Source organism: Centrocercus urophasianus, unplaced genomic scaffold (assembly GCF_019232065.1).
Source record: "Centrocercus urophasianus isolate 14NV4802_14NV808 unplaced genomic scaffold, USGS_Curo_1.0 seq_20, whole genome shotgun sequence".
NCBI classification, from domain to species: Eukaryota; Metazoa; Chordata; class Aves; order Galliformes; family Phasianidae; genus Centrocercus; species Centrocercus urophasianus.
The window spans coordinates 17,005,960-17,029,943 of record NW_024884756.1 but is presented as its reverse complement, the minus strand read 5'-3'; the positions used below and the strand labels follow the sequence as shown (position 1 = coordinate 17,029,943).

The 23,984-nt window shown below is 39.3% G+C and overlaps 1 protein-coding gene across 3 annotated transcripts in view; it reads left to right on the top strand.

Moving 5' to 3' along the window:
- MAP3K20 (mitogen-activated protein kinase kinase kinase 20) overlaps positions 1–23,984 on the top strand; it is an 86,302-nt gene that overhangs the window by 42,426 nt on the left and 19,892 nt on the right. For 2 of the 3 annotated variants that reach the window (XM_042822614.1, XM_042822613.1), the window contains exons 9-12: positions 1,906–1,980; positions 7,188–7,294; positions 12,602–12,737; positions 23,857–23,901. In XM_042822614.1, the coding sequence (XP_042678548.1) occupies positions 1,906–1,980; positions 7,188–7,294; positions 12,602–12,737; positions 23,857–23,901 (363 nt within the window). Of the gene's footprint in view, positions 1–1,905; positions 1,981–7,187; positions 7,295–12,601; positions 12,738–17,007; positions 22,014–23,856; positions 23,902–23,984 lie in introns of those variants that run through there. The other variant, XM_042822615.1, reaches the window with a different exon arrangement.

The window sequence follows — 23,984 nt, the reverse complement described above, 5'->3', positions numbered from 1 at the left end:
CCTGAAACAAGTATGAGGATCAGGTTCTGTTCTCAGTTCTATCTACTGACATTAATAGACTTGCATGGATCTACTTCACAACAGAATTGAGTCACTGTTGAGCTAGGCCTTCATTCTTTTCACTCTAAGTCTCTTGTTAAAGTGGGACTGAGGCCAAAGCATAATTATTTAGGTTGAAAAGTCCCGCTTTGCAAATCTGGAGTGTAAGAAATAAAATGGGTTTTAAGGATTTCATATGGGTCCTTTCCAAGGCTCTGCATAATTTCACAATGTAATTTTTATTTTGGTACAATTTTTATATAAATTTATCATTTAAATTCAGAAGAGAAAAACATGTGAATTCATGATATACTAGGGATAATCCCATACAAAATTACGAATGAGAAATGTCTTTTCCATTACAATCCGAAAGCTTTGGAACCTGCTACCTCTATATTCCATGACAGATAACATTCTGCACAAGTGAGACAGCTGTAAATGAAGACTACAACTTATTTTCTACCTCCTGGAACTGTGAGGGTTACAGACAAATACTGCAGAAAGATGAGGCAGTGTATTTTTAGGGTAATGACTCAAACAAAGATCAAGTGCCAGTACAGTTTGTTTATGCATTGTACAAATTTCTGTGTATTTCTTGCATAGAAAGCTTTGCACCTTAAGGTATTTAAATTATTAAAATAATCAAATTCCTGCAATGCCCTGATTCTGTATGTCATGTTTCTAATTTTCATGGTATTCAAATACTTGTATAGCAGAATTTGTTAACTCTTTGGCTTTTAAGGCTTTCCAGGTCATGCTACAGTAATACAATGGTACAAAATTTGACAGAACTTGCTTTGATTTACTTCTGAAATTCCAAGAGTGGGACTGATCAAAAGGTCTTCCTGGCAGGTTGGACCGAACATGTTCAGGTTCTCACCTGCTGTAGGACAGGGAGCTCTTTTTCCAGCTTGATTTGGTCTCATTTGCACTGCAGAACTGCTTTTTATCTACATTTTTTTTTTTTTAACTTAGCATGAAGCGTCTGAAGTAAGTTAGTTGCATTAGTGGGAGCAAAGGGATCACGTCTTAAGTTTTATGTTGTTGGGATACGCCTACAAGTAACTGGAGAGGCTTGGGTACTCGTGTGTATTTGACAATGGAATTGTTTTTAGTGTTTGCAGTCTGGAGGCAAAGTCTTTAAGCTACGTGTTGCTTAAGACTCACTGAACAAATACTTTTCATGGCTTAAAACTCTCTGCAAAAGAAACCAAGCCAGCTTCAAAGTAATTCTCTGTAGTTAGTGGATCTGGCTGTAACCAGCAAGTCTTTGTCTTGCGTCATCAGAAAATATTTATATGAGTTCACTGTGCTCTGTGAGTGCTCTCTGAGATCTGCATGTCCTCAATCGTTCTGACCACAGGCTTATGAAATGTCTCTTGTGTCATGTAGAGCTTCAGTTAACTCTTTATGACTCAGTGTAGTCTGTATTTTACCCATTTGGTATATCAAAATTGACTATAGTGTTGTAGATCTGTATGAGAGAAAGGAATTATACCAGATTGTACATTATGCCTGTTTTGATAAGCATCTTAAATATTGTGCAATGCAGTAGTTATCTCTACAAACTATGATATTTTAGTATTAAAATCTCTTTGCCTCATTTTTTACTTCCTTGTCTCCTAGTTTTCTTGAGCAATTCCATTGGTTTATTTGTTCCTTTCCTTCTTTATAAATCTATTAATTAATAGTACGTCTTACTAGTGCTACCCTTTTTTATGTCAATCGTCCGTTTTGTATTATGTTTAAATGAAAGAAGAGTGTGTCTCGCTTATTTTAATTGCTCTGCTTTTATAGGAAATCTATTATTAGCACCTCAAAGGGAAATGTTTCTAATAACTGCTACCTACGTTCTTTCTCCTTTAGAGATTAACCATTCCAAGCAGTTGTCCCAGAAGTTTTGCAGAACTGATGCATCAATGTTGGGAAGCTGACTCAAAGGTAATTTAATTTCTGCTATATTTTATATCCTCCACCTCTTATTTCTCTGTGTATGCTAAACTGTTTTCAGAGGACAAGTCTGAGCTATCAAAAATATTTGCTTCACAAAAATATTAGCTGGGGATGTCTTTTCAAAATGTATATATATTTACGTATTTATACTTAAATATGTTTCTGTCCCTTTAATCAAGAGTTGTTACTCTAAATTGCCTCACTACTGAAGACAGAGATTGTAAATAGAGAGAGATAGCAAGAATGCTGCCATTTTTGATCAAGTGAAAAATCATTTTGCTTTTATTTCAGTAGTTAATCTTTCTTGAATGTTTTTGAATAATATGTTTCAAATAACTATTTCAAAGTCCAGTTCTGATTTCTTTCTTGTGCTGGAAATGTATAAAGAATAAATTAATCCACAGAATATGGGTAGGAATGGCGGAAACACATTCAAGATTAACATTTTAAAATGTTCTGGTCTTTTCCTTTAGGACTTTGAATTACGAACTTTCTGACAATTATACTGTAATAGTACTAGAATAGTAATAGAAGTACTGTAGCATACCGCTTAACTTTCCTCTATAAGAATAAATCAAAAGAGATATGAAAGACTATGTTTGCTCAGTAAATACTTTTGTAGATCCTGGCAATTACCTTCCTTAAATTGGCCCTGCTACCATCCTGTTGTATTTACATACTGGCTGGAAAGAACCTGAGGGCATACCAGTTCTGAAACCAAGTGTCAGGAGATATTTTGTTTTACCTGTGAGGGTACTTAGCAGAGGAAAGGACAGTTAAGGATAGGGAATTTTGCACTTTTTCTCAAGTAAACACACCAGGAAGACCTCTTAGTTACTTTGTACTCTGAAGAAAGAGAACTGCTACTTCAGAGACACCAAGATTAATCCCAAAATGAATTATAGCACTTAGGTGATCTAACGCCAGAATGGATTATCACTGGAAAGTAGTCACAGGAGAGCAGTGTGAGGAAAGGAGATTTCCCTTCCTCTTTTTCCTTTTCTTTCTTTCTCCTTTTCTTTCTTTTTCCTTTTCTTTCTTTTTCCTTTTTTGTTGTTGTTAAATTTTATTTTTGAAGCAAGGAGTTGCTTCCTACAGAATTGATCTGGAAGCTTGAGATCATCAGCAATATGGTTTCTAACCATTCTAACCATTAAATGAATGCCCATTTAAATGCTACTCCCTTAATGATAGTCCTCTTTCTTCTCTCCACAAGGCAAGGGGAGAAAAATGTTTTCAATCTTTGAATCTATAATAGGGCTGTTTAAGTTCTAGGTCAGTAATTATTGAAGAGCCCTTCCCATTGGTAACTACATGTCTTATTAATAACTACTCCTCAATTAGCATCACTATTAAAGGCCACAGAAGAATTTTTGGATGTTTTAGAGTGTGCATTGCTGCACATACTAGAGCACATACTTGCTCTTTAGATTGCTCCAGCCAGATGTATGAGAATCTGGAAGTCTGTTGCTGCATTTGCAGGAAAGGGAGGGATCTGCACATAGGAAAAGGGATGCCTGAGCATCAAACCCTGACCTGGATTTGAACTGCATTTCTGGGATCGTTGTTCCCAGATACACGCATCAGAGATGTAAAGAGCAAATACAAGGTTGGGTGAAGTTTTCTGACAGTCTGCTCTTTACTACTTTTTTTCATTCAGCTTCTTGTTTTTTAAACAGTTATAAATGCCTTGTTCACATGAGTGAAATGAAGTAATCTCTGGTCACATTTTGGGCATGTGACTGACAAACTCGGTCACGTGTTGGGAACGGATCAGTACTTACAGCTATCAGAATGCCTTGATAAAAGACTGTGAGGCCTGCTTGAGCCAAAAGATGGAGCACATTCCTCTAAAATGCCGCACTGTGCAGCTTTCCCTTTGGCCAGGATTAGCTTAAGAAAATCAGCGGTAGATGTATGAACAAGTTACTGAAGGTCAAGTGAGAGTGTCAGCTGCTCAGAAGCAATTGCTCATATGCATAATTTCAGCTCGCAGAAAGCCTGAGGCATTTTTGTGACTTAGCCCTGAGAAAAGAGGGATGTGCTTTTACTGTGGGGCTAAGGAGTACACTTAGGTGCTGCAAACAGCTGCAGTGTCAGACACTGCTCACACTGTAACCTCCTCGTGGGCATGAATATGGCTATTCACTTGCTTTGAATTTCTAAAAATTTGTTTGTTCTTGGAGAAAAATGACCATAGTGTGCTGCTCCAGGTGATGTATATTCAAAGTCTTCACGCAGTTTAAGCTGTGCAGGTGAAACAGTCCCTGGTGGGTTCAAAGTATATTACTAAAATGCTAATTACTAATTACTTTAAATCAGTGATTATTTAATAATTTCTGTGGTAATGGAGTGTCTTAAATAACTACTACCAAATGTAAAATCCCTATGAAATAAGCAACCTTTGCTTGGGTACTAGAAAACTGTACAAATGTTGCTCATCACTAATGCTTTCATTTACTGGGGGCACCTGCTTTGGAAACACAGGTGAGTGCATATTTGTAATTTCCTCTGTTCCCTCAGTTTATCCCCACTTTAACTTCAGAGATGATTACAAATTATTGTATGTTTTGATGGAACTCAGAAATTTGAGAACAGAGAAGCAGCAATAAAGGAAAGGCATATGGTTTAAATATCTTGGTTTTAGGCAGATGCGTCTAGTGAGAAATACCGAGTGAAAGGAAACAGTGAAAGCATTAGCCAGAACTATTTCTGGAGAAGTAGATATATTTTAAAGATTTTTTGCATGATACATACAGATATGAAGGGAAACAATTTTCAAAGGTGACTCATGCCTTGACATTTTGAGTCTCTTACAAGGAGCCATTTATGATGCCTGGCTTCCTGGGAAGTACCAAGCAGCTGTCCACTGGAAATAAGACTTTTTTTTTTTTTTTTTTTTAATAAAAATAAAGCTCCTCAGCTTGAGTTCCCAACTTCAGCAATCACCTCTTGCCAGTCTTATCCAGGTTATCAGTCTACACCTAGAGTGCACGTGTTAAATATAAAGTCTTCATTGCCTCTGGGGAAAGAAACTGACAAAAACAAATACCAATGTAGGTCTGTGTCTTGCTGTTTTCTGCACCTCCAGAAAAAGCTATTACCTGTAAGTCTGGCATCTGTAAAGCTGGCAGGATAGCTGACAGCTGTTCACAGAAATTGCACAGCCAGAGAAGCTTTGTCAGTACTGTGACTGTACAGTTATTCTAGCTGCAGTCATGACACAGAACAGCTTGTTTTCAGACTGTAAAGATTTGTTGCATACCAGCTTGGTCCGCTCTGTGTAGGTCCAACAGAGTGTGTGTTGTTGCTACTCTCAATCAGTCTATTGGTGCTTCAGCCTCCCTTGCTAAAAGCCCTGATCTCTTGCCATTGCTGTTCTTAACTCCAATTTTTCTAGGCAGGCCTGATGGCAGTGCTGATGATGTTCATTTGGTGTTCTTGGGTCCAGAAGCATCATGCATGCAGGGGGGCTGCTGCTTTCCCCGCCCTCTGTGAGCCCATCTCTGAGGGCAAGGGTCCCCACTGGGCTTCTACACTGGGAGCACATTAACAAGTGCACACTGTGCTGCTGAAAGGCTTGTTGGGTGGTGGGCTGGAGGCCAGACTGTACAGGCACAAGTGGTTGGGGCAGGTGCCACAAAGAAACCTGCATAGCTCACTCCACTGCCCATTTGCCCAAATTCATGGAAATGGACCAAAAAGCGACAGACAAAGCCTCCAGTCACTGCAGCATTACAATATAAGATAGCTTGTCTTTTTTTTTTGTTATGCATTTGACACTTTTTCATGCTGTTTGACATTTAAAATAAAGAAATTGTCTTCTTTTATAATGTGGAAATCACTTGGATCTTCCTGGGAGAGACACCTCAGCATTGTTCCCAATTGTTTTTGTGCTCCCAAATTAAAATGCACGTTTTAATTGCGGCATCTGTAATTTTAGCAGGAATGGTATAATTAGAGGCGAGATACAGAGAGAATGCGCATCATTCCCTTATTATATATCTACATTTTGTTTCAACCTTTTGTCTCAACTTTGTCTGGAGTCTGTCAAACAGACTAACAGAGTCAGCGTTCTTTCAAGAAACACGTTTTACCCTGGCTTTTTTAGTTACTCTCCCACCTCAAAGCTTCATTTCGGGACTATAGGGGAAGCATAAAGCGCAGAGAAGCTGTGACTGCTCTCCGTAAGTGGCGAGTGTGCTTGTGTTGTCAGCACACTGGCTGCTGGGCATAGAGCTGTGGACAGAAACTTGAACAAATGAGTCCAGGGCAGTACTGTTCCTGTGAGCCCTGCTGGCAAAGGGAAGGCAGCATCATTTAGCCCAGATCTCTGCAGCTGCCCAGGCTACCCATTAGCTAACCAAGTAGAGGGTTTTCTGGAAAGTGTCCTTTTCTGCAAGAACCAAGCTCTGCAGTCAGGCGACCATTTGTGATGGGCAGCTAATAGCATCTTCATGCATTAAAGAGTTTATGTTAGTTCTGTAAAAGCCATCTGACCAGTTGCTGATTGGTCCAGCCTTCTCTCTGAGGTGCTGTTTTCCTTCTTAGCTTGAGGCAAACTTCATTTATAGAATAGAGAATCTTTATAGTTATTATTATTACTAATGTTGTTTAATGTTGTTTCAAGCTACGGCAGGGGAGATTCAGGCTGGACATGAGGAAGTATTACTTTTCAGAAAGGGTGGTCAGGCACTGGAATGGACTGCCAAGGGAGGTGGTAGAGTCACCGACCCTGGGGGTGTTCAAGGAAAGGCTGGATGTTGTGTTGAGGGACATGGTTTAGTGGGAGCTGTTGTGAATAGGTGAACGGTTGGACTGGATGATCTTTTAGGTCTTTTCCAACCTTGGTGATTCTATGATTCTATGATTCTAATGTTTTTATTGCTATCCCAGGAAGTAGTAAATGGTTATTTAGGTAGATACAGGAGAATAAGCAAAGGTTGGAGTCTTACTGGCTTGTGTGACTTTTTCCAAATTTAACATTTCTTCAGTTGAACAAATTAAAAAAAAAAAAAGCATACAAAAAAAAAAATTAAAACTTCACACTCCTGATGCAGATGCTTTGTCCGAAAGTAGTAGCCTAATTTCAGTTGCTTGTAGTCCATCACTTTCAGCTGAACGAATGACATTGCATAGTAATAGTCATATATGAATGCAAATGCTGATTCTGATTTTTTATTTTTTTTCCTCAGAAAAGGCCATCTTTCAAGCAGATAATTTCAATTCTGGAATCCATGTCAAACGACAGCAACCTTCCAGACCAGTGCAATTCATTCCTGCATAACAAGGCAGAGTGGAGGTAAGCTTCCTGCCTCCCAGGATGAAATGACACGGTTTTCCTTTTTAGTGGCAGAAGTCCATACTGTTTTCAGATGGACATCAGGCACTGATGAGGTATTGGCAGAAAAATTTCTATTTTTAGAACACGATTTACCTTGTTGTTTTTCAGGAATGCTCAGAATGTTGTGAAATTTGTATTAAGAGCCAATACACTTAGCTGTACACTATGTTTATTATTGCATTGGTTTTGGTATCACATTATTTATGGTTTTGTGATTCACATCTTAAAACCAGCAACATGTTTTCAGTGAGGGCCAAACAACTCAGGTGTATGTACTGTTTGATGCAGGTTTAACAGGAAGCATATAGACAGTATGTGTTTATTTTAGAAAAAAAAAAGGACATAAAGGAATAATTTTTCAAGTTAAGCCTTTATTTGTCTTCACTTGTGTTTTGTCATAGTTGTAGCCCTGTATCCAGGCCAGCCCTGCTTTTGCAAAATGCATTTGCAGATATGGAATTTTATCTATTGCCAATCATAATTTCTAGTCAAGCGTGATTATAAATGGAGATGAGATTTGAGAAAATAGCAGTACAAGCCCCATTTTTACAGTAAAAGTGCCAGCTTGTTTTACTGGTGTGCCAAAACTTCAAAAAATGTCCCCAGAGCACATTTGTCAGTTGGAAAGCCTGCAGCCTCACAGTACATCCTGTGTTTGGAAAAGCAAATTGAAAACAGATCTGCACAGGCAGAAGACTTTTACCAGCCGATTGCACTCGGTCTATATTAAGCAGCTTGGCCCTCCTCCAGCTGAGCAAGGAGCAGAGCTATTAAAGGTGCCCCACCTGCACCGTGCTGCGGCAGGAGCCCGCAGAGCACGGGGACAAGAGCAGGGGAACGGGCCTTGCAGCAAAACCCGAATCCCGTATCCCCTTCGCGGACTTCCCAGTAAAACCGAGACTTGTGCTTTTAATTGGAAGAAGTGGAAAAAGTGACTGGGAGCCGGGACGCTTCCCCGGTCACATGGCAGCAGTATAAATAGCCGGGACGGCTCCTGCCCTGACTCAGCACCGCGCTGCCGCGGCCCCCGCACCGCCAGCACCGGCGACGGCAGCGCGACACCTGCTGGCGGCCGCCCGCCCTGTGCCCGCTGCCGCCCCGGACCCGGCCCGCCGGCCCGGCCCGCTGCCTCGCTGCTTGCTCGCGCTTGCGCTGGCCCCGGTGTGGTGCTGAATGGCTCCGCCCGTGCCACCGCTTTTGCGGAATGTCACTGTCTAAACTAAGGAAGCTCATGACCTCGCAGAAGCAGCCAGTAAAACGAAATTTGCCAGAATGGGTTTGTGGAAATGAAACCTCATTTTAATGATGAGCAAGTACTCAAAATCCTTTAGCAGAAACAAGTATTTATTTAGTTCTTACCAAGACAGCAGAGTAAAAGATGCTGTAGTTGTCAGTAAACTTTATGGAGTCGATTCATTTTTTGGAGTGTGATCAAATATTCAAGTTTTCACCAGAAAAGTTATTTTGATGCACCTAAGCTGCTGTATAAGGAATTGTTGACAAGGTCTTAAAGGAAAGCAATGTAGGAACAAAAATCTTTCTTCTGTGAAGTCATGCCAACATTTCTTAACCATGGAGAGTTGCGTTAATGGTAAAGTTGGCAAATTTTGTTTCTGGAAGAACAAATAATGTGGAGACAAGGAGATGTGAGAGAGAAAAGATGAATTTGGGATTGGGCATGACTTGCCTGAAAGCAAAGATGATTTCTGAATTAAGCTAAAATGAAAACACAACTGCAAGAAGTGCACAAATTGCATGGGGACTCGTTCAGACACTGGGATAAGAGTGGTTCTTTTGTATGTGAATTCTAGTGATTGAGGTGGAAGTCATGTCTGCATGGAGACACACAGGAAGGTTAAAACGAATTAATAGGAAGTATTAAAAAAAAAAAAAAAAAAAAAAAAAAAAAAAAGGCAAGTTAAAACAGATTAAAGGCTTGTATGCATAAAGTGATCCCAAGGGGTAAACCAAAACAGACTAAGACCGTTTCTGAGAAGAGCTGTGCAAAAATTTACTGTGCTTTATCTTCTGCATTGAAAAATCTTACCTTTTACTCGTGGCTTTATTTATTCATTTATTTACTATCCCATCATCATTTGCAAAAAAATAACAATGGGGAAAGAATTGGATATGTTACCAAGAAATAGGAATTTTTAATAAAGCCTGGCTGTCAGAGCACTGGAGAATGATGGAGGGAAAAGTAAAGGTTATGCTTAACCTGCAAATTAGTAATACAGATACTGCACTTTCATGATGATGCTGCACTTACCAGAGTGAATCAAAGCTGGGACAAGTTGGGTCGCGTTGTTTCCCAACTCCATAATGTGTTCTTTGACCAGCTGGCATGAGAGCAGAATGTGCTGAGTCCATACACAACTGTGCAGGTGAAAGGTCAAAATGTAATTTATCATTTCTTTAATGTGGTCTTACTGGCAAAATGTAATGGTATTCACATTTATATTAATAATGATTCAATCTCCCTGTTCTATAATGTCCTTATTTTATTTCCTTACTGTTCTGTGCCTCACATTTTTGTAAGGCAGCATTGACACACTGTCCTATGACTAAGTTGCACAGATCTGCCTTATGTTTACGTTCATGTTCTTTCATATCTTTGGAGCTCTTTCCCAAGTCACTTTTATTATGGTAGAAAAAAATTGGTGTTGAAGTAATGATGTTCCAATTCAGTGAGAAATCGCATTTGTCTGCATTTAGCCACGTGTACTAACTAACGTTTCTTGAACTTGCATCCTTTCCCTACAAGCAAGTGTTCAAATGATTAAAAGCAGTCTATTAGTGATACTTACATTAGTGTACCACTAACAATTCAAGACATACAAACAAATACCACTCGTTGTTTTTAATCTGTGGCTGTTTATCATTATAATCTCTAGTAACAGTATACACATTCTTCAGTGTCACAGAATGAGATTATTCTAGAAAGCAAGCAAGCTGAAACTGTAGAAGCAAACAAATATACGCTCCCTGCAATGCATAATGTTTCAAGCTGCTTCATTTATGAAGGAAGACTCATTAACTGGTCAATGTACGGTAGCTTTGTCTTTTAATTACACAGTTTTATTATACAGCGGAATTATTTTCTGGAATGCAACTGTTTTTGCAGACTGACCTTTTATTGTAAGAGAAGTTTCTAGTTAATGAAGAGAGATAATTGCGGCACAAAATAGACTTTTGACATATAGAAAGCTATTGTTACCAAGACATTGCTAGTGCAGAATGTTATCTAAAAGAGAGCCTTAATTTACATATTTAAAAAATTACAGAGTTGCACATATGTTGCAGTGATGTTGAGACCTAAGAAAAGTAGTGTGCAGCAATCCTGTAATTGCTCCATAGTTGCTGTAGTAGATTGAGGCATACATGTTGCGCTGACCAGGAAGGGTTTGTGACAAGGAAACGAATGGTGGGAAAAGAGTTGCTTTCTGACCTTCTGTGCAGTGCTTTTCAATTTAGAGAATCACAAGATTTAGTCAGGAATTCTGCCTAATGTATGTATCAGAAGATCTGTCTGGAGCATTGCTTTCAGTATTTTCTAGGCATTTTAAAACAAATGTTGAATTTGCTGTTTATTAGGATATATGATGACTTTCCATCCATCACAGAGATGAGCCCTGACCTTTACATGCCTAAAAAAGAGAGAGAATTTTTCTTGAAATCTGAAGCATAATAATTGTGAGGGACGTTTGTTCTGACCACCGCACTGAGCAGCTCACTCAGCATGGTTTAAGTGGGATAAATGCCCTTGCCCCAGGTGGCTGATTTTTGCAGTGGAATTAAGCGTGGTGGTAGAGTTTGCAGTAGTTTGCTACTTATTCACACTCCGTGTCTTTTCATTGGACTTCTGTGAGCACTGCTCTCTGTCAGAGATTTCTTAATATAGTAGAGCATGTACAGAATTTAGGATATTTAAATTCTCTCATTTACTTAAGTAGGCTCTTTTGGTATGTACTTTCCTACATTAAGAGCCTGAACTCCTTTAGTGTGATAGAGGAGAATAGCTAAATCACTCCGTATTAAGACAGAGAAAAAAAGCACTTTATTTTTTACCAAACAGAAATGACAGCTACCGTTGTGGTAGACCTTCTATTTTCTTACTGTAAATATCAGAAGGAACAGATTTTCTGCAGTATGTTAACAGAAGAAAATATTGTGAAAGTTTGAGCGGAAGTGTTTGGCATTGCCAATTCTTCCTAGCTATCTTAAGAGCTCTCTTCAGGATCGGTCTCATTAGAAGCTTGCTCTCTTTTTTTATGAGCAAAACCAGAGCACTGTGATGGACTGTTCTTACAATGTGAATGAGAAGTAACTGAAGTAACTGTTTGCTAAATAACTTCAATACAAATGAAGCATCTGATGGAATTTTTTTCCTTTGATTATCTTACAAGCAAAGAAATGTAGCTGCATTTACTGATGAAATTACTTTTCTCTGTGTTCTAATACACACCCATGCCTTTGCAGTGCTTGTTAAATTCTTTTCCAGAAGCAGACCAGTTCATGAACACACTTAAAAGATACTATTAGAAAGCATGTCAAAGGAAACCACTTGTTTAAGGGATGAAGTACATGCAATGCAGCCCAACAGAGACCATATCTAAGTTCCTTTGAATACAGCCTTTGCTTCCTGTCTTTCTTGTTTGTCTCACCTTTGCTTGTGTGGTAAAAAGCAGAAAAAAAATGTAAACCAAATCCTTTAATTAACTATTCCTAACTTGAGAAGCTGGTGACCATTTGGAGGGCTGGATCATATGCTTTATGTTCTTGCTCATATTTACATGCTCTTATCTTGACCTAGAGAAACAGGAAGGTTAGCAGTGAAAATACTGGAATCTTGAATCAAGTAAAATTTATGGCCATTTTATAAAACTAAGCAAATGGGCTTCTCCAGACTAGTCACATCATTGCTAATGATTGTCCCATTATCTTTACTTAGTATAGTGCTTTATGGATAATATATTTCCTGGAAAAATGGCATTTTCGTGTTTAGAATTTTATTATAACATGGCATTCCTACTCTTTTTAAAATTCTGTTTTTCTTCAGTTGGAGGTATTATGGTTATTCTGAAGTATAAACATTGCCAGTTGTTCTTAAAGCGCTGAAAGGCTTTGCATTTGGTAATTAAATGAACTGCTTGAGTTAGTATTGTACTTTTCAGCCTTTCACATTTAATTAACATTCAAGTGGGAATTATGAACAATTTATATCTGTCAAGAAAAGACAAGACGTAACAAATTGTCTCCGTGCAGATGTGAAATTGAGGCAACCTTAGAAAGACTAAAGAAACTGGAGCGTGATCTGAGCTTTAAAGAGCAGGAACTAAAGGAACGGGAGCGACGTCTGAAGATGTGGGAGCAGAAGTTAACTGAACAGTCCAATACTCCTGTAAGTAGACAATAATTCATCCTTTCATTTTACTTCAGAAAGCATTTCGAGCTTTGCCTATGCAAATCTAGGGGTACACCAAGGGACTAGTGCTCCAGTTTTCTTTGTGTTGTGTTGGGTCTATTTTGTAATATCACTGCAAATAACTATATTATTTAAAAAAAAATTAATGTAATACATTGGATATCAGATATTGCTTATAGTTCATTTTGTGCCCTGGGCTTTTGAATAGTTTCCCATTGATTTAATTTCAGTTCTCAGCATTAAAATTTGATTGCATTCAGTAAAGTCATTTTCAACTAGAAAGTTGTTGACTTTAAATGGACACAGCTTTTGGTCTTAAAAGTAAGATTGTTTGTTGCAGAAGAAAGCTTGAGATGCCTATGTATTTTTTTTTTTAATATTCTTTTAATATGAGAAGAAGCAAATTTCCATGCCATGGAAGAAGGTCAAAATTAGAGCTGTTAATTTGGGACTTTGTGCATAGTTAGAGTGCATGTGCTCATGCTGGCTGGTGGGACCTCCACATTCTTAGTAATAAACTGAACCAAAAAAATCCTTTGTATCATCTTGAATTTCTTAATGAAGTATGATATCCTCAGTGACTGATTGGCAGAAGGAAGACTACAGGGTTAGTGCCTGAATAAAAGCATACTATGACAGAATTGTTGCTAAGAAAAATACTGTTATTAACCCACTTGTTTTTAAAGTACTAGCCAAAAGAAGTATGAAATTAAGTTTGCAATAGCATCTTATATACTTACGCACAATTGTATCTCACTTATATCACTGATTCTGATCAGAGCCATTTACATACAACTTGTGTTTAAGGCAGAGCTTATTCCTACTGTTTGAATGAAGTTGCATTCGTGTTCCAGCTGTGACCATGTAAAGAAACAATGAAGAATGAATGTTTTCATATGTGCAGATAAACTGTGTGTTCTTAGATATCCCTGTGTCTGCTTTAATGCTTGCAAACTTCTAGTAACTGAGCTGTGGACTGTCGTCTGTCTTGCTCACAGCATGAGACACAGCTTTAATGAGCAAATTTTTTTGCAGGCAAGGCCGTAGGGTTTTTATGCTGTACCTGCTTATGACTTCTATTTTCTTCTTGTATCTGGCATTGCTGAAAGTATGAAGCATTGTGCAATGGTGTGTTGTGCAGAGCATGAACTATCTTTTATGCATAATATTAACGCAACTCTTCTATTGCATTTAAGTGCAATTTCTTCTAACAGAAAAATAGATATATTTCTTTTTCCATAGATCTCTAGTGAACTGTTGCATGGAACAGCTTTAAAAAAGAAAAAGGAAAAAAAAAAAAATTACATATTGACAAAAATTGACTTGTTCTAGCAGGATCAGTTTCTTCATAGCGAATGTATTTGTAACCAGTGCCATGTAGAATTTCAACTCTTTCTTAAATTCATAGCTATATATCATTTGGAAAACATCCCCGGGCATTCTCTCTGCAAGTTGTAATCCTTGGAGTCAGGTGTCTCCCTTCGTCCCTCAGTTCAGGGTACGTCTGCTTAGCAATGCCAAACCATATGATTGCAGCAGAGAGGTGCACTGCTTGATTTTAAGCTACCTTGGCTGTCAGAACAGTTGTGAAGACATGCAACCTGGAGCTAATAACACAGCTTAGAGTGCCCACTAGGCTTGTGCTTGGTTTTTAGCCAGCTCTAGGCCCTGTTCTGTCTCAGATGGTACTGTTGTCCCTGCTGTGCACTCTGCAGTCACTTCTTCATTTTGCTCTGCAGCAAAGACAGGAGGCCAGCAGACACTTTTAAAGTGGTGTGCGGGAGGAGAAACTCAAACCAAGTGAAAGGGAAACAGGGAAGCTGACTCTGCCACAGAGTTGGTAGAAGCTTCATCCTGGAATCCCGCATGGTAGGTAGCTCTGAGTAGCAGAAGACTGTGCCTATTCCAAAGAATAAAGCATGTCTTTGTACACGTCAGCATTGTAAATCAGCACGAGAGAAAGATAAGGCCAAACCTTACAAACACTTCTGTGACAGTAGTGTTTCTCCCTGCTCTCATTTTGACTGTTTCTGCTGTGACTCATGTAACCTCCAGGTTAGATAAGACACCTCCAGGTCTTATCCCAGCAAATTTCCCTTGTGCAGAGTGTCTTGCACAAGGGAATATGGAGCCTTTTGCAGGAATAATATATGTCCACAGCTCTCTTTTGAAAGACAACCTGGCTCAACAAGGGAGGTCCATGTAGCTAAACTGAATTTCGTATAGAGGAGGACAGCAAGCAAGACATGAAATCTGAAGATTCACCTGTGGTGTCATGCACCTGCAGGTCATCATTTAAGAACAGTGACTTGTATGGAGACAGAGGATCCCAGCGATCTATAAAAGGCCTTGATGATGGTCACCGCATATAATGTGACAACAAATATGGGTCTTGTCACAAAGAACTCCTAAGCTTTCAAAATAACAAGACGTGGTAAAATGTGGAGGAAGTTAGGTTTTTATAACCCACAAAATGTACCATAGCTGTGGCCTACTAGCACCTTAACCTCTTGGCAACCATTGCATAGTGACACAGAAATATGTTTCAGCGGAGAGTTCTTCTGCTTTGTTGATTATGAAGGAGTTCTTCCTGTGTTTCAGGGGATGCATTTCCATGGTTCTTAAGTGATTAAAACGCTGATAGCGGATTAAAGAACTACCTGGCACTCAATCAGTGTGCTGAGCATCTTGTTTCTGTGGTTATTTCCTGTTTTTCCTCTATATCAGTAGGAGCTATTTATTTTCTCCTTTTCTAGGAGCTATTGGTGTTCTTGATTTAAGTGGTGTTCTGGTGATCATCTTTTCCTGTACAGCCAGGTGTATGTAGGCTTAGCTGGGGATCACGTAGACAGCCGTAGGACACAAGAGAGTGTTAAGAGCTCCCTTGTTAATTTTACTTTCATTTCTTAAACAACAACCACTGACTTTTGTCACCACAATGCAAATGGAAAGCCAATGTAAGTAGGAAAAACCTGAAAGAAACAAAAGACAGATATTTTCCTTTTTAAATCATAGACAGTTAATGAAAGTGGTTTTGAAAAGAAATGGGCACACTTTGAGCAGCCTGGCCATGAAGCCTCCTGTATGGCCATGGCACCAGCATAATCCTCTCATAACCTGCTGCGATCAACTGTTGTCAACACTTCAGTCAGTTTTCTGATTAGCTTAAAAGAAAGATGTAGAAAAAATGACTTTGGGGCAGGTCATTTTTGGGGCAACTTTGAAAAGGAAGACCATTTCAGTTGTTCGCATGTAGCTCCTTTGCTCTTGCTTTAGTTGGTAGCTTAATTTAGGTCCATACACCTGAGGATTTGCTCCCTGTGAAAAATAGGCAGGCGTTTCACTGAAGTTACTTGCTGTGGCACTCTGAAGAGGCATTGTTATTTAGCTGGGAATGGTTTCAATTTGTAAAACTCTGTAATTGCAGACTGACAAAAGAAAACACAATTTTCTGTAGATGAAGATTTAATCAGTAGAGATTTAATATCATGTGCAACCAAATGAGAGATATCTAGAATTTTATACCACTGAAAAGATTAATAAAAAAAGGAAAAAAAAAGCCAACCAAGCTGAAGAATCTGACCAAGCAGAATCTGACCCTCATCCCATGCCTGCTTCTCCCTGGAGCAGTTTCCAGAAGCAATGTGCTGTCAAGCTCAAGGTGATTCCTGTCTCCTTTGAATTGGTGAGAGGCTTGTTTCTGACTGTGGCCATAGCAGGATGGACCCTTTCTTCTTTTGAGTATATGCTCAAAAAGAGTCTTTGCACAGATAATACTGCTGCTGTTATTTCTAATATTTTTGAGGGCTGCTTCTTCTGCACCAAACTTCAGGAACTTGTTTGGGTTCTCTATTCTTAATATGATTGATTCTTCAATCCTGAAAGGTTCAGTTAAGCAACTAACTCAGACTTATGTTGTGACCCAGGAGTCAGTTGACCTGGTTAGAAAGCATCACAATCTGTTTTATGCTGTACAAAATGAAGGATTGAAGAGCCAGAACCGCCTTTGATCATGAAAGCTCTGCTACCTGTGATTCTTGCCATGTAATTCTGTGATTTTGTGCTTCCTTTTGAGAACAGTGAGCACAGAATTAAGCAGTTGTAATGAATTCTTGAACTCCATGTTCAGATTCACTAATCATTATGCTTTCTGTTTATTGCCAACTAATCTGGTGGTGTCTTTTTCCTTGATTTTTAAATTGGTTCTAACTTTCACTTTTGCTCTGTCCTTTCCTTCTTCAAATAGTTTCTCTTACCTCTTGCTGCAAGAATGTCTGAGGAGTCTTACTTTGAATCTAAAACAGAGGAGTCAAAGAGTGCAGAGATGTCATGTCAGATCACAGCAACAAGTAACGGGGAGGTAGCTGGTATGAACCAAAGTCTGAAGGCCTTGATGATGACGGGCTTTGGGGATGTCTTCTCTCTGAACCAAGCAGGATCTGTCCTGCGTTCTGGAATGCAGATAAACATGCAAGCCAAAAAGAATTCTTCTAAAACCACCTCTATGAGAAAAGGAAAGAAAATCAACATGGCTTTGGGTTTCAGTGAATTCGACTGGTCAGATGACGATGATGATGATGATGATTTTGATGACACAGATGATAGCAGCGAATGAAATCAGTTACAGAATTAAATCTGAAATCGGTTTTAGCAAAGCAAAACAATAAAGTTTGAGAACAAGAATCCTGTCAGTTTGGTCTGTTCAAATCCTGTAAAAGAAAAAAAGTGAGACACTTTCCAGGCCGAGCATGTTTGTGTGTAGGAAGACATTGTTCTTGTTTAGACTGCGTTGACTTATTTCTATTTTGATGAAATTTGGTACTAAACTTCCAAAGTAATTGAGATTACTATTAAGAAATATGATTATGTCTGTAATTCTTGATGCCTGATTACAGAAACTAAGCCGTGATAAACTTAAGAACTGAAAACACTGGGGGAAACTTCAATGCCTTTAATGCAATTAATGTACTGCAAATTTTTCTGGTTTTTTTTTGTTGTTGTTGTTTGTCACTATCTTTACCCCTTTAATTGTCAATCATATGAATATACTTGTGCTTTCAGATTTGCTGTTCTCCGCAATCCAATCTTTCTCACTGTTGCAGTGAAGGGGTTTGCTGTGTTTCTATTTTAAAGCTTTTTCAAGGTGAGGTTGTGGGAAATCACAAATACGTTTCTAGGAAAAGAGAAGCTTAGCTGAGAGAAATAAAAGGGTAGGCTAAATATACAGTTTAAAAACCAAGTAGCAGCAGAATCCAGATAATCCCTATTAGTAGATGGTTTGTATAAATGCTTTTCCCCTTGCGTGTGTGTGCACGTGTATATAATTCACTCTAGCAAAGCGAATCGCAATCAGACTTCTGCATCCATTATCAGATATTGTGATCTAGAAGCTAATTTTCAGTTATGTTGATGTAAATCCAGGAAGCCTCATTAACTTTGATGTACTTACTCTGGTACCTGAGAGTAAAAATGGGTGTTAGCAAATTTTGATTCTGTGGTTCTTTTAAGGCACGTGTGCTATCCTTACAAAAGGACAAGGAAAAGTCTTGGTGACATTTCAACTTGGACCCTGCTTCCGTGGCTTATGTGAAATTCTCAGTGGTGGCAGCAATATGAGGAATATTTACAGTCCCTGAGTATGTGGGTTTTTTTTTCAGCTAAATCACTTCTAAAGCATTGCCACTACTGTTATGACTTTCCATAAAACTCGGCATGTAACAATCTGCTGCAATAATTGCCTGCCAGGCACTTGTGTTGAGAGCAGTGAGTATTTTTCTCCTGATGACCCCTTTAGCAGTAATGCAGGAGGAGGGAGGGAAACCAGCACAAACACGAATGCAGGTTAGAAAGGAAGCTGATGTAAAATATTTGCCCAAGGAAGAAGGACAGCATTTTAAAAGAGAAATGTTACTGTCTTGTTCAGCTACAGTGGGAAATTCCATAAGGAATACAGTCAAAATTCCATTCTCTGTTACTGGAGGGGTTTCTTTTATGAAAACTTCTGGTTTTGAGCGGCTTCTTTAATTATAGGCTTGTCTGTTACACAGCTCTAACCTATGTATTATATGAGTATTTTTGTAGATTGCTTAGAGAAAAATGGATACATTAGATAACAGCAGGCCTGAAATCATTGCATGTTCAGACAACAAAAGAGAAAGTTCTTTGAAGGAGTTTTCCCAGAGTGATGAGTGGGGCACTTCTTTGCGATGTGAGACAGAATTGTTTTATTCTGAAACGCCAGCACTGGTCTGGTAGCCTGCGAGGCAGTGAGCGCTTCAGCCAGAGCTGGCGTGCTCCACACAGTTTTCACCAGTCTTGGCCCTCCAGAATGCTTCCTATCAAGTAGGATATCATTCCTCATTCCCCTTCTTGCTAACAGTTGCAGGTTCATTGGCTTGAAGTTAATCCTCAAGCATCAGGAGGCTTTTTCATGTCTGAATTGTAATATACATGATGTGATAAGCTTACACTATATCCTGGAGGCAACATGCTCTTTAGACACAGGTAGGGATGGCATTTTAGGTCCATCAAAGCAATCTGACTTTAGAGAGAAGAGATGCTGAAAGAATAAACTGGAAATAAGAACAAATAGGCTATTTCCAGTGCAGATTTGCACTCTTTCTATAAGTTTATGTCTGCTAACACCCAGAGCAGTTATATTATTTTTTTTAACTTCCACATTGCACACAGGAAAATTTGACCTAATATGTACACTTAAGATGTGTGTTGTTGCGCGTAGATTATTGTACCACATATGCAGTGTTGTACAGCTTTAACTGAAAACAAAATTTCATTGTTTGATTAGCATTCAGAAATTACTTGTCCCTAGCACTGATGTTTTGCACTTTTTTTAGGATCTGACACTCTCAGAGCACTTTATACATATTTATATTTGTGTAAGTTTTAATTGAATTTTTTACATTCACTCCTTAGTGTTTACAGAATTAAAAATAGTCCTTGAGTATTACACTACAGGAATTCTTAGTTAAAAAATACCCAAATTTGGGTCTCTTTTCAAATTTTTATACTTACCACCCATGTGTGTGTCTTATTTCAGCAGAATATTATCAGAATTTGGTAACATGCCCCTAGGAGTTTTGGCTATTTATTTAGTTCCAGTTCTTTTATGGGGAAAAAAAATAGAAAGAAAAAAAGATTTTATTCTTTACCTTGTACACACTTTGCTTCTCAAAGCAAGTTTAGCTGTATTAAGAAAAAATTTAGACTCTCTTAAAACAACTTGCTTCATGCTTAAAGTAGCAAAGATCTCTGAATTGTAAAGAAAGTTAAGATATGACAGATAACATATGATAGGCTCTGTTGGTGCAGTTCTATCGTCACAGTATTATACTTAGTATATTGGCTATGCTTATAAGAAAGAAACGATACTGATTGAATTTTTACTTTCTGTGATGGCTTTCATAACAGATGTCTGCAGTTTACAAGCCAAAAATTGCATGTGAGAATCAGCTTGTTGTTTCTGCCTCTGACAATCTCCTAGCTAGATAAAGATTTTGGAAGCATCTCTGGTGGCAGGTGTGTTGTTTGGCGGAGATCATAATATTTTCATCTTCCAGACCTGATTTTGCTCTGCCGTGTAGTCTGGCCTGTTTTCTGCCTGTGTCAGCAGCACAGAAGTCCACAGCCACTTGCTGTGCCAGCTTAGGAAAGCATTTATCAAACCCCAGAAGTATTTCTCTGGCTACTCTGGGCTGTGAGCAAAAGCACCCAAAGCCTTCCCATGCTTCACGCACCTCTAAGCACACTCATCTCCATCGGTCCTTTTGGGGTCCCAGATTTCTCTGCCTTTCATAAAGTTCTGCAGGTATCTGCAGCAGAATGGTTTTGCTGTACTTGACAGAGGGGAAATGCAAGAACTGGGCCTCAGCTTCTCATTTTCACCAGGCTGTTGTTCTGCCAACATTTACTAGGGTGGCTCAAGAGAAGAATGAGGATTGTCTGTTGGCTCGCTTAAAGATACAGAGTGAGCTGGGACCAAGACAGGATGTCCTAACTCCCAACTCTGTTTCTTTTCCTTCAGCGTTGGGAGAAAAAACAGGGGAGGAATTAATGGTGTAAAACTCTTAATCTGGTCTTTTTTTGTGACTTGATTTGACCAGTTTTGTTACCACTAATTCCTTGGATGTATGGGGTATAGGTGGTGCATCCCCAGCTGGCTGGAGGCCTGGCCTGGAGTTTGTCCCATCTAGCTATGGAGGCTTTGGGGAGATGAAGTCCGGAGTAGCTCCTTGTCTCACAGTCTTGTTTGACTTGTCTTTATTGTTTGAGCAGTTCTGTTAGATGTTGATTCCCTCTCCTTCTAGATGTTGAAACAGTTATTAAGAATTAAATATTTGTTGAAATAACAAGTCATTTTGCTCTCAGCAGTAGTAGTAAATCTATAGTGTGCATACTGCTATTCAGTATGCAGCAGAGTCACCGTGTCTTTAATACTGTAGTTTCTTTTTCTGTAATCAGGCAGCTTTTACAGGTTTTCAATAGGACCTCTAACTTGACAGAGGTTTTGACGACAGTCCTATGTTCAGGTAAAAAGATAAGTTCATTTAGTAATTTTCACAGCCCTTAAAATGCACTAGTAGGAATCTGGAGGAGAATCCTTTCTCCTTTTCCCCAGACTTCGACTTGGTGTATACACTGTAAAATCTGCACAGAGATTTCTGATGTGTGAAGATTTAATTTTGAAAATGTAGAACCAACAACCTTCTTTAAACATTTTGTATTGTGTGCTAACTATCCATATGCCTTTGAAAGTCAGATATAGTCCACTGCATTTCTTGCTTTTGCACTACTGAAAAAGTTTTGTACTGAATTATAGAAATTGATGCCACTTACACTTCAGGTGTGAACGGATGAAATTTGGATAGAAGATATTTTCAAAATAATCATTCTCCCTTCTGAGAAAATGGTGAGCACAGTGCCTGTGCCAAAACTCTTGTGCTGTAAACTGAATATATAATTTGTGTGGAACATGCAATGTTACACTTCTGTGTGGTAAAACCTTGCAGCGTCAGTTACTCTCTTTATTGCACTTGACATATGATGTCTTGTTTTATTCACACTGTGGATTTGATTTTCCAGTGTAAAAACATAGCATACAACCAAAAAGAAACCATGCAATGTATTCAATTTCCTCAATTGGTGTCATGAACTTTCTATTGATGTGAACTTTTTCCTTTGCTTCTCTTTGTTCCAAACTCTATTTTGCAATAAACATTTTGACAGTAAATTTTATGCATCTGTGTCCCTGTGTAAAATGCTGATGTTTGAAGAGTTCCTTACTGTCTGGTGGTTCAAGTCATTTTTATGTTACTCACTGTGTAACATTTCTACTTTACTCTGCCCATCTTTTCTTTCCATTTTTTTTTTAATTTTGAAAGAATATGGGATATACTCTGTCTCTGGTTATATTTGAATGTGGGAAAGCCTGAAAACATCTATTATGCAATCAAAAATGCAGTACTGGACTTCTGCAGTGAGTGGTTTAATCATACCAATTATTCTACAAGTTCCTCACACAGCACCAGCCCTTCTGACAAAAAGTACCCACAAAAGGCATGACCCACTGCCTTCGCAAGGGTCTTTGTGGTGGCCATTTGCCCTTCCTTGGGCTCAGTTGTTGCCTCAGCGCTGCTGCCCAGGCAGCAGGTATCTTTTTGCACAAGATAAGACTGACTAGCAGTAGGTAGATTTAGAAGATTGTCTTTACAATGCCGTGTTTTCAGTCAGAAGTCGAGTCTTTTTTTTTAGCAAGCACATTTTCCCATCTGACGTTTCACTATGATGCCTTTGGCACTGTCCGTTTTGGGGTTGCAGTGGGCAAGAGGATAGGTGTAAAGGCCCACCAGGTCCTTCTCGCAGAGGTCTTTCAGATCTTTCAGATCTCATGGATGATTTGTGCACAGCAGACTGTAATGGTGATGGTAGGAGGAAGAGGGTCTGAAGAGTCCTCAAGCTCAAAGCGGGGGGTGGATGTCAAAAGCCGTAGTTATGGAGGACGTGTCAAGGAACATTGGGCAATCACAAATCCTCCAGTGGGAGCTTCACGTGAATGTTGTGATGGGCACAGTTGGAAGTTTTGGGTGAATTATACTAGAGCCTGGTCTTGGTACTGGAGATCCGGGGATGTGCTCAGGTTGGGCCAGAAGGGACAGCTCTGCTGTGGGCTCAGCTGGGCACAGACAGGGTGAAGACCTGGCCTATGCCTGGAGGCTGGGGTGCTCACAGGCCAGCAAAGCTCACTGGAGGTAAGAAATGCCTGGAGGCCAGTGGGTAACTGAGCTGTCACTCTCTTAGGTCACTGTTACATACATCAAGCTTACAAGTGCATCATGGCATGGAGCCTTCAGGAGATTCTGACTGTCCAAATGTGTACATTCAAATTAATATTAATTCTTTTTCTGGATAAGAATGCAAATAAGGTGAAGCCTGGGTGGCATATGCTTGTGTGAGTAAAACAGCAATCAGTATTGCAATGAGGTCTTCTACTGTGTCAGGTTTTACAAATCATCCCAGAATTTCACATCTGTCCTTTGTGGTTTCAAGAGCTACGACAAAGCATGTCACATTTCGGCTGTAATGCCAGAGGGGCTGGGAAGTGCTGTGCTCACAGAGCCTCAGGCAAGCAGTTACGGAGCGTTGGCAGAAACCAGAGGAGAATTGTCCCAACAGGAAGACTGACCACAGCAGCCTGACTCCAAATCCTGTTTTCTCTGCTGTCTAGTGGCAGTTTTACTTCCTTCTGCAGAAAATGTTCCTCATCATTTTGGATGGTGTCATAATCACAGCATTGTTTTTCCTGCAGAAATGGTATCGAACCCATAACAAAAGCAAAAGCCTTTTTGTAGTATCAAACAAGAAGTGAGATAGCTGGAGTAAGCCCGCAATCAGTTTGAATCCAAAGGGTTGTTCTGTTGGTCTGGGAAGTATGCTCTGGTGCCCCATATGGGAGTCGCGGGTTAAAGTCCTCCCCTTCACTGGAGGAAAAGAACCAAATAAAGCCACCGGAGTGAGTTTTGGGTGGAGGGGAGAGCAACAGTCAGATGTTTTTTTTTTTCAATTCGTATCTCTCACACAGTTGCTGCCCTCCTTTGATATTTGTGCATGGACTGAAGAAGATGTGGTGAGTATCTTGTGTTAACATGGCCAGTGCTGTGCTGCTGGAGCTCTCTGCCAATTGCGGTGGGTATGGAGGGAATATGACCT